The following is an 11693-nucleotide window of genomic DNA, read 5'->3' as shown; positions in this document are numbered from 1 at the left end:
TTGACTTCCTTGTATTACTAAATAGAAATCCACACTCCAACGTACTACAGAAGCGCCCATATATGCCCGTGTGGTTGATATAGGGAACGTGGACTGATTTAAGTCTAGATGTCAAGGCGCATATGTCTGCCTGATTAAGGATTAAACACATATCTTTGGCGTTTACACATGTATTTTGAACTGCGCTCTGGTCTAGCAAATCATATATAATGAATTCAAAAACTCTCTAAATTAGAAGTGGCTAGAGTTGATGAAGCTATGGAGAGTTGGGAAGCCAGAGAAAATGAGTGCTGGCTGGAATTCTCTAAGTTATGCTGCAAACATAATGCAGATCTATGTAGGCAAATACTTCTAAGTTTCATAATGAAAAGGAAACACTCAATGTATTATAGACTTTTTCCATCATTTGGCTATTCACATATTACGTATCATGATAAAATATTTTTGAATGTAATTAATATTATTCATATTATCAAATACTTTGCAATATACTGAAGCCGGTAGGTGGGGTAGGGTAATTGGTAAAAAAAAAATATATTATCTGGCGGCCGCCAGGTAAGTTTCTAGCGCCTGCCATTGAAATATCTGGCGGCTGGCAGATAAAATTATAGTGTTTTTGCCAATCAAATTGTAGCACCCAATGATGCACCTTAATTCACTTGATTGACAGAGGTACACATACCAGGCATTTTTGAAGGCGGTGCTTAAAATCTCTGCCTTTAACGACATCTGCAACTTCTGTTTGTACTCAAATCTGGCAGTTTCATGCCTTATTAGCACTTCAAGTCTACACTTTATACAAAAATTCACTTTGTAAGGTCTTCACCTCGTAACTTTAAATTAATGTGTTATTAGATTACATGTCTTCACTGCAAGAAATTTATTTGTCGGCTTCTAGTTATTTATGTGGCGGCCGCCAGATAAGTTTCTGGTCGCCGCCAGTTATATGGCAGCCGCCAGATATATTTTTCTAGCGGCTGCCGAATAATTATGTGGCGGCCGCCAGATTAAATATTTTCTTACCTTGCACCTACAATGTACCGGCTTACGTAGCAATATGATGCTTTTAAATAAACTTTTTAATTATGTATGTATATAAAGTTGTATCTATTTTTTAATCTTTTTATTTCAAACCATTTTATTTAATTTCAATTTTATGATATTAAGGTATATCTTTATAAAATATGTAGTAACTGTTGTATAAACTCATTGATGAAAGGTATTGCATATACCTGTATATGACGTTTTTACATTTACCTATCTCATGTCTACACATCTTTTTTTTTCATTTTTCGTTTGGGAAAATGTTAAATATTGATTATAAAGTTTATGTATAAACTGTCGATTAATTATGATGTTAAAACTTTCTATATGTTTACCTTTTATAAGTTAAATTCAGCCTCTTTTAAAGGAAAGTAACATTTAACACACCAGAAAAATATCGCACCTTTAAAAAAACATTCGCATAAAATAAATACAATTTTCCGTTAAAAAAAATTGTTGAAATTGGTTGATTAATGTCTTTATTCTTTTCTATCCTATTTCATTTACGATTTTTACGGTTAAAAAATCCACTTTCCCCCTATTAAAAATGTCTACTCCAAAAATATACGAAAGGGGGTATACTTAAATTTGCAATTATCACGTGACCGGAAAATGCGTAACATAAATTATTTTCATATTTTTAGGAAGATATGGAGTTTTTCTACAACATATCAAAATTTCATAAAATTTCGTGAGGGGCCGAAAAACGGCCTTATCGAAACTCCCCCTTTGATCTTTCCTATTGCCCTGGGTGGCGTGTTTATGCCGTATAAACATTATTAGGCATTTAATTATTATATAAACACAAACTCATGCCAAACAGTAGTGATATGCATCATTATAAAGCACGCTTTTTAATATGTAACTTGAAAAATAAAGTATTTGGAATGTAATTGAAAAATAATTGAAAAATACATGGCATTTTTGGAATGTATTTAAATACATTCAATTACTTGTAATTGAAAGCAAACTCAATTACAAATACTTTCAGTTACTTTGAAAAAATGTATTTAAATACAGTAAATTACGATTACTCATTTCAATTACCCCATCCCTGGTAACTTGGTGATCTAACATAACAAATTGCTCAACTAAGGACACATCTTTTTGCCCGCTTCCTTTTACTGGGCAACAGAACAAACGTAATTTTTAACCATCTCCCTTTCTTCACTAAAACAATCAATCCAATTAATGATTAAACTTCTGGTAAGTCTTTAGTCTTCATTAACCCTGTACAAATTATTATATGCTACTGCAAAGGAATTTCCAAGATATACGTTAATCTTTACAGTCGTTCGTTGCTCGAGTACGACTGAGTCAACCATTTTTTGTCACAAGTCACCTACATATTGACGTAATTTTCACATTGTGACGTCACAAACATGAAGCAAAACATAACATAACACCTGCTTTTTATAGAACATGTGTATGACTATACGTGTGCCAAATTTCATTCTGATCTGAATTGTGGTCTTGTAAATATAGAGACAGTTCGCGAACTTTTTGATCACCCCTCGTACTCTCCACGTTCGGATACAAAATTGGTTGCCAGGCTTAGTCTATTAAAGATAAAATTTTGCTTCAAAATGTGCACAAAAATACTTCTGTCAGAGTGAATATAGAATTATATAGTGAAAAAAATTACCGGTGTGATACCTTCAATGTTATTTGTTTTCAACATCAAATTTCAAAATGTAAAACTTTGAATAAATAGGGTTTAGTAGCGTAGTTGAAGTTGTAAAGCATACTCAGCCAAATATACTGAATAACTGACAAAATACCTGGTCGAGACGCATCTTCTACCTCGAATCGTCGCGGAAGTATCCTTGGCCATTTCGCTAATCTAGCTATACACTATATATATAGTTACACACACAAACACAAAATGTAGTTAAAAACACAAAATAGTAAAAAAATATAGTCACTGCTTAAAACAATTTTTTAATTACTCCTTCTGATGGTCATACGTATTTCAGGAACTAATTATTTAAATCTACTTGTCTTTCAAGGCACTCCTGTCTTAATTGCTGAAAATGATATCGTCTCCTTTTACTCCAATATTTCGACCTACGTGTAAGTACGATATAATACATAAAGGTGAATAAAATATCAAAGTTCTCATTAAAATGATTTTTTCGAACACTCTTACCTAGCTATCATCATCCAAATGAAATGTTTTTTCTTGAGTGTCATATAGAATAAAGGAAGTGCTCGAACGGTCATACTATTTTTTAGATATCGAGTATTTCTAAAGGCTAATGAATTCCAAAGGCCATTCTAGAGCCTGTAAAGAAAAATACTTTCATTATTATCGAGATTATCGTAAACTTTACAAGACGAATCATTTTGTGCCATTTTTAAATCTATAAAATATTATAGTAATAAAAAATTACCTAATATTAATAAACCTTACTTACAAGGACACATCTCTTTGTGGAGCTTATATTTTTGTATAGGCTTTTTGGAGTCTTTTTCCTTCACTTGCACATTGGGAAATGTCTAGAGTAGATATTTTGCATCTTCACAAAATTTAGCGCACAATATGGAACGTAATCCAACACATAATTTCTGTGTTCCTGACCAACTCACAGTTCCAAATTAAGTCCAATTGTAGAGAAAGTTTTCTCAAAATGATCCGCATTAGAAGAGAAAAAAGTTTTTTTTTCGACCGATGTACTTGTTCTTCAGTAAAACTAAAAGTCCGTGTTATGATTATTCTAAAGCAATTTTGGCCGATTCATTTATTTTGTATTTGCGAAGAACGCGTAGATCTGAGAATTTGCTTTCGTTTATAGGAAGGAAATGAATTTATTATTTGTACTAATTTATGTTGTATTGCAATGATTATTTAAGAAAGTGGATTTGGCTTGTACTTGGTACTTTTTCATGTTTTCAACTCTGCTACTGTAAACAAATTATGAAGAATGATCATTTTATTACTGCTTGTAACTTCCAAGAGGTGCTTTCGATACGTCTTTCTGTCTGTTATGAATCAGAAAGTCACACCCCCTTTCCAGCTTTGTTTTGTATCACCCGCACTTTTCTTTTTATATTAATTCCGCATCGGACAATAGATACAAACAATTTGGTTCTTTCTGTTCATTTCATTCAGTTGCTTTAATCTCAGCAATTGGCAAAGGCACTCCCGAGATTTGCGTTGTCATAATTCGATATTTCTTCAAATTTGACCAAATGAGAAGTCAAAATGTAAAAAACAAAATTTTCTTTAGTTTTAATGCCCATCAAATAGGACTCAGGCTTCAATTCGCTAAACCGAATTTGTGTTCCAAACTCTTAATCACATATGCCTACTTCTTAAGGATGCCAAAGCTGAATGGACAACACAAAATTTCAAATTCTACTCATTGATTTCGTATGTATTGAACAAATGAGCTTGAGTTTATCGGAATTTAACAGTTTCAGTATAGACGAGGCTAATCTTTATTATATTTGATACCAATATAAATAATTTTGTCCACTAAGTATACTATTTGCAAGGGACACACAATACAAAAAGTCTTATCGGACAGATAGAGTACCCTAACAAAAAAATATTATAGTAAACTATAGTTAGCCATAGTTTACTATAGTTAACTTTAGTAACAAAGTAAAAACTTTGGAACTTTGATTTACTATAGTGAAAACTTTGGAACTTTGATTTACTATAGTGAAAACTTTGGAACTTTGATTTACCATAGTAAAAACTTTGAAAGTTTGATTAACTATAGTTAACTATAGTAAACTATAGTATTTTTTGTTACGGTATAAACAATTGAAGCGTAAGAGTTTTAATGTAATAAAAATTCATTCTTATATAGTAAACTATGTGACATAGACCTAGAACTGCTTATTGTGGAGAGAATGAATCCAAGGCCTTGAAATAAAGTATCTTGAGTCTGTTATCTGATAGACTGTACAGATTTGCTTTGTGATCTTTCCTTATACACTTTTATTCCGAGGCGAAATGGACAAATTGGGTGAATTCACCATGCATCGCACACCCTCGCACTTCAACAAGTTCTAGCGATATCGCTACCGACCGAATATTATCAAAATGGAACTTAACGTGTAGTATGTGGTTAAAATATAAATATTTGATACAATCGTGCCCTATTTATTGAGAAAATACCATTAAAAACCAATTTTTTCGAAATAAGTCAGAATTCACCATGGATCGGACAATATTCACCATGCATCGGACATACGATATTTAAACCAGAAAAATATCATATCTTGATCTCGGTGCTTTAAAATTAGTGATATTGGAACATTTTTATCTTTTTTGAAAAAAATTAACCTTCTAATTAAATTTGAATGACTATTTCGATCCACAAATGTGAAGAGATTTCAGTTGCATCACATCGCCTTGGAAAGACTTTACAATGCTAGTAATATGGCAACTCGCGCCTTTGTCGCGTGGGTTATCAACATCTAGTTTAAAGAAATAAATTGAGTCCACTTCTAGTCGTCATATATCGATAATTTGTATTTTCACTGAAAATTTAGAGTTTCTATTTTCTATTTCCGTAAAAAACAGCTGTCATTTGGGTTTTATATGAAAATGGAAGTTATTACCCATGCATCGGAAAGTGTCCGATGCAAGGTTAATTTGTGTCCGATGTACGGTGAAATAAATATACTAGTTAAAAAGAACTCAAAAAAATATTATACAAACACTGAAGTAAATTTTTTGAAAAATGTCGGTAAAATTATCAATCATTGATAAATTTTACCTAGGTCCGACCCGTTCCGTTGACGTCTATTTAAAAGAACGACAACTCTAAAAATTGCATAATCGTAAAATTCTGGTTACTCCCCTTTGATGATGCAATATATGACGACAATAAAAATCGGCATCATTAAAAAGTTTAACTCTTCACCTTTAAGACAGAAACAAGTAAAAACACGGGGAGACTCGGGTTCAATGAAAGTTTATTGCTTAAAGTTGTCCGAAGCAAGGTATGTGTCCGATGCATGGCTAACTCACCCTAATTAAATCGAAGGAGAATGCAATACAACACGTACCAGAGAATTTTGGATACTTTCAAATTTTATGAGTTGTGCAGTTTTAAATTTTTCGTGTACAAGTTGTTTAAGTAACCATTTTTATGACAGATTTTACGGCAGGTAGTGAATATTTAAATGATTACCATATGGTCCTGAAATGTTTGCAATGATAGCAATCAAAGTAATCTATTAGGTTATCCCAGAATGCTCTTCATATCCTTGTGCAGTTTATAAACATGCTGGTATAGAATTGTGAAAAAGAATAATGTTTAAGAGAAAAAGGAAACTATAATTACTTACATGTATATGCCCCACAGTAATTTCCTTCGTTTCTGTCGCTGTACAGGCAGAACATTCTTGAAATGCAGTTTTACACAGACATAGATTCCTTTCATTAAAGTGTTCATTATATGGTATAGTCTGTAATAATAACAATACACAGGAAAGAAATCAAATCTGTAAGAATAATCTGTCATGATTGTACATTTTCAAGTTTCATAAAGTTTTGAATTTTAATCGTCAAAAATAGTGCTTGTGCCTTGCTATTGTGCCAAAGTAATGGTTTCATCAGCTTGTTTTATAAAGAAATTTTATGATGATATTGATTGATTAGATATTGGATGATTGATATTCATAAATAGAATTTTGTTAATATGATTTCGGTTTATGAACTATTGTTTGTCGATTGAGACATGAAAATTTAACTCTTTACGCTGACCGAATTCCATATTTCCTGTGTGATCAAGATAAAACTTTGGTCATAGAAATAGTCCTCCTACTCTTAAGGTACAACAGAAATAACATTTCTGCACATATGTATTTCTTCTTAGGCAAAACTTTATTTGCCTGACATCTTTATATCAGTAGCGACAAGTTTTGTTTGCCTCATAACAAGCATAAACCTACAATTAACCAATATCAGTAAAAAAAATTTACCATAAAAATGATGCCATAAATATGCTTACCTTAATCACATATTTTCCAGGTGAAAGTCTTGTAAACACATGATGAGGTATCTATTTTAAAAAGTTACATTTTTTTTCAGAGTTTTAATATAGTATATATATATTATCGACCAGGAATACTTTTTAAACTTTCAAAATTAAGTAGCTTTCAGAGGCTGACTTACTTCCTTGGGTAAGTTGAGAGCAATAATAGGTTTGGAGTTGTTGACTGTATGTAAGCTGACAGTGTACTCATTGAATTTGTACTCCGGGGGCCCCAAAGCAAAACTCATCTCAATGTTATTGAAAGGTCCTGAGCTGTTTGTAGTCGTCTTGAAAAATATTGTTGTTACCCATTCACTTGGTGTTACAACGTTATCTAAAATAGATAAATTTCAATTTTGGATTTGAATTCAAAATATATGTGTCTAAGCCCTGTTAAATTTGCAATAGGAAAATACGGTTAAATACGCTTATGATAGGCTATTCAAATACTCATGGAACTACCTTATATAAGTTTTATAAATCTGAAAATAGCATACTGTCAGAACATTAAAAAAACTTGTTTTTCTAAAACTTTGCTTGTAAGAGCATGCCAGCAACCTAGATAGGTATTTTAACCTACCACAACCCCCATTAGGAACACAGACACCAAACTCCCCGTTTTGGACATTTTCGGTTACGTTGAGGTATCGGTCATACTGGGAAGGTGCAGGGGGAAGGCTTCTACTGACCAGAAAAACAACGGGCGGATCTGCTGGGGCCATAGGCCAGATCTCACTCCAAAAACCGGTCTGAATTAAAATTCAATATTTTCTTATCAAGTCAGGTATACTGCAATTCTGGGGAAAATATGACAGTAATGGTTTTGACAATATTTTTTAAAGTTTTTTTTTTTTTTTTTTTTTTTTTTTTTTTTTTTTTTTTTTTTGCTTGAAATAAGACAGAAGAATGATTTTCTGTAATTTCACTAATATTCAATAATATTAGTAATTTACATTGTAAATTTATTGTCTGCAACTGATCTACTTAGAATGTATTTGATTTTAATAATGTTAGAGACAGAGTAAAATATTGATGCATAAAAATATATATTCAACTTGCCTGAACAACATCATCGTATGTCAGGTTTTCTGCAGATAAATCAAATATTAAACAGCCATATTTCAAATCCGTGTTATACTTGAATATAAGTTTGAAACCTTTTAAAACATCAAAGCGTCCTGAAAATTCAAACCGAATATTGATTAATGATATAATAATTTTACAATTTATTTTCTTTTCAATTCAAAAATGATATTGAAAATTATCAATATTTCAATTTTTTTGTTGTTTTATTTAACGCCCCTCTCGAGAATTTTTCACTCATATGGAGACGCCACCACTGGCCGGTGGATGGCTACAAATTTTGACCTTGACTCGGCACCTACTGCGACACAGGACCTCAGTTTATACAGTATCATCAAAAGGACCGGTCTCCACGTCCCACAGTGGGATTCGAACCCGCGACTCTAGAGCAGATGCTTTAACCACTGCCCCACGCGTTTTTTTTTTTTTTTTTGTTTGTTTGTTTGTTTTGTTTTGTTTTTATAATTTTACAATTAAAAAGTAATATCAACATTATATTTAGAAAATGTTTATCAATTATTCAATAATTTTATATTTTGTTCAAATAAATACATAAACCAAATAAAAAAATTTGTTAAGCATGTATTTAACAACACAAACGTCTCTTCTTAGCCCCATTCATATGCTCTCATTTACTTAGAGATGTTAAATTTTCATTTAAATTTTACCCTTGGTTTGAAAATGTAATTTTTTTTCAATGCGTTTACATGCACACTGAAATTGTATGTAAAATCAGTATTAAGGTGGTAATTTCAAAGTATTCTGTAAATACTTGTTTAGGCTTTTTAGTTGCTCTTCAACTCAATGTTCCTCCCATGCACTAAGAACATTGCCATTTCTTGTTAAGATGCTACTTGAGATTATGATTGGACAATAAATCAACAGAAGATCATTGTTCTGTCTAATATAAAGACCGTTCACGGTAGCTCAGTTGGTAGAGCGCTCGCTCCGTGATCGGGTGGTCGTGAGTTCGAATCTCGGCCACGACTGACCTAAATCGATAAAAAGGGGGGGGGGGGGGCAGCAACTGTTCCTTCGCCATGCGCTGGGCACTTTGAAGTGAAAGTTGCTGGTCCTTCGGATGAAACCTTAAAAACCGAGGTCCAGTGTCACGACATGCGTTGGCACGATAAAGATCCCTCTCTGCTCAATGGCCCTGAGTGCCGAGTAAAGGTCAAACTTTGAAGCCTTTTATCGGTATATGGTGACGTCTCTATGTGAGTGAAAAATTCTCGAATGGGACGTAAAACAACATACAATTAATCAATCAATCTAATATAAAGTTTTTAATGAAATCGATGATAATATATTTTATATTCAATTTCAATACTTCTATAGATGCTACGCTTTCAAATATCTGAAAATTCACCAGTAGTAAATTTACTCATATGTTATGTATAAGTTGAAGATTACGATAAGTGATGAATCTCATAAGTCAAGTAAACTTATCGAATTGGGAACAGGCCAAAACACGAACCCCTGGAAACGCAAGAGGTAAGAACAAATGCCGAGAAGTAAGCATTCCCTGTCGACAGGCCACACCCGCCCTGAGCCCTTTGTTTTGATCAGGTACTCACTAGTCGTATTTTGTATAAAAGCAATGACTTAACAAATTGTATGAAACATGTTAGACAAAATACTACTGAACTATAGGTTGTATTTGCAAGGTCAATATAACGACCGTAAATTTGCCAAAAGCTGACTCTATCTGTAAAAATTTATTTGCACGTTGTCTGACTAGACGTAAATGTCGCACTTGCAGTAAAAATACTCACCTGCAAATCTAGCTCAGCCCCCCCCCCCCCTTTCACATGTACTAAAATACACCCAGGTGCAGAATTTGCATATATATAAAATTTCCTCACCATGTGTTAAAAGGCGCATGTGAACGGGTAACACATACTTTATAAATGCAAGATCATGCTCTACGTATGAACAATTTCTAAAACGAGGCAAGCCATTTACATACAAGTTGATGAAACAAGGATATCGACAGTCTCGTTTAAGTGAACACTTAGCAAATTCTATGGTCGATACAATGACCTTGTCAGAAAAAAAACAATCAATCATTAAGTCGAATGCTAACTAACGTTATAATACTAATTGTTACGTTATTATTTACACTCTGAATTGTCTACATTTTTTCGTTTTCCCGATCATGACAAGGAGCACACAGCGGATATGACCGGTCGACAAGCGGTGCTCACTCCTCCATGGCACCTGATCCCACCCCTGATGCTTTCAGAGATCCGCGTTTGCTCTACTTCCGATTTGTATTGTTTCATTGGACTTGTGAGCTTGATTACTGTTCGTTATATCCATATTTCAAACATGAAATTAAACGACCAATTAATACATAATGATACAATACAAGGGAATCTGATTGACCTTTAGAGTGCAGTTTTCATAACTGAATATTAGATGAAATATGAAGATACCGAACAGTAATCAAGCTCAAAAATCAATTGGAACATTGCAAATTTGGAGACATCTTAAACCATCAGAGGTCGGATCAGGTGACACAGACTAAACATCCTCTGTCTATATGTCACTCCTGCCATGTGCTCCTTATAATGACCGGATAAACATAAAGATCTGTACACAAATCCGTGTGAAAGTAATGGCCTTTAAACTTGTGTGAAAACGTTAGTCAACATTCACTTTAACGATAGATTGTGTTTTTCTGACAAGGTCATTGAAAGTCATCACGTAAATGATAAAGTTTTAATTAGTTGTTAGTTTGCCATTAATGGGTGTTTTTCCTAGTAAAATATCCAAATATGAAATAAAACATGTCACACTCTGTGATGTCTGAAATTATAAATTTGGTACAAACTTAAATACCCACATACCTGTGACTGGTGACATTAGTGTAACTCTTAGTCCTGTGTAATATTTCCCATTTTCGGTGTATTTTCTGGTAAACACTTGGGTTTCCATTGATGCTGGCTTCTCTGGGAATTTATTATCCTCGAAAACCCTGTACAAGTGTGGAAACGCTGTGGCAGCTTTTGCAGAGCAACTTTTAGAAGATGAAAAATATTTGAATTTCTTGTAGTACACATACTCTCATGGAATACCTTTGTTTCATTATATTGATTTGAGATTCGAAGCAAAAGCGAAACTTTTTTGGCAAATTGATAAATAATCATTGTTTTAAATTGCATATATAGAATGGTAGATATGAACTTTTGTTCAAATCTGTACGTTTAAGAAATTATTGTTTATGTTTATTGACCCCGAGTTCAGGTAAACTCAGAAGAAAATGGATTTGGTCTAGTGCAGAATTTAACACCTATAGCTACATGTATGTATTTAGATTTGTAATGTGTGTGTCAATTTAAAGCGTGAAAGAGAATAATTTTTGAGAAGCAGTAAATATGGGTGAAAGATTCTATTGCTTGTATATTCAAATTTATTTTATTCAATGGGTTTACAATTTCAGAAATCAAATCTCTCTCTCTCTCTCTCTCTCTCTCTCTCTCTGCCATACTTACCACTTCCGCTGATATAATACAAGAAGCAGCTGACGTTATGCTACAAATGACAGATAAAAAAAGAAAAGAAATA

The 11693-nt window shown here is 33.0% G+C and overlaps 1 protein-coding gene across 1 annotated transcript; it reads right to left on the bottom strand.

Moving 5' to 3' along the window:
• Nucleotides 1-215: 215 nt before the first annotated feature.
• LOC133188050 (uncharacterized) lies at nt 216-7791 on the bottom strand. Its single transcript, XM_061323440.1, has 4 exons — nt 7621-7791; nt 7181-7374; nt 7017-7067; nt 216-314 (listed from the first exon to the last, which is right to left on the bottom strand). The coding sequence occupies exons 1-4, from the start codon at nt 7760-7762 to the stop codon at nt 216-218; spliced, it is 486 nt and encodes a 161-aa protein (XP_061179424.1). The 5' UTR covers nt 7763-7791.
• Between the last annotated feature and the right edge of the window lie 3902 nt (nt 7792-11693).

Source organism: Saccostrea echinata, unplaced genomic scaffold (genome assembly GCF_033153115.1).
Source record: "Saccostrea echinata isolate AGI-Se365-2 ecotype Australia unplaced genomic scaffold, CSIRO_AGI_Sech_v1 ptg000015l, whole genome shotgun sequence".
NCBI classification, from domain to species: domain Eukaryota; kingdom Metazoa; phylum Mollusca; class Bivalvia; order Ostreida; family Ostreidae; genus Saccostrea; species Saccostrea echinata.
Note: the sequence above shows the minus strand (reverse complement) of the source record. Positions and strands in the feature narration are given on the sequence as shown.

Excerpts from the sequence above, each read along its gene's own strand:
- LOC133188050 (XM_061323440.1), bottom strand. The coding sequence starts at position 7,762 with ATGGCCCCAGCAGATCCGCCCGTTGTTTTTCTGGTCAGTAGAAGCCTT. Across the intron at positions 7,068-7,180 it reads CTCTCAACTTACCCAAGGAA|ATACCTCATCATGTGTTTAC; the intron begins GTAAGTCAGCCT and ends TTTTTAAAATAG. Across the intron at positions 315-7,016 it reads CTGGAAAATATGTGATTAAG|CATAACTTAGAGAATTCCAG; the intron begins GTAAGCATATTT and ends TTATGTTTGCAG.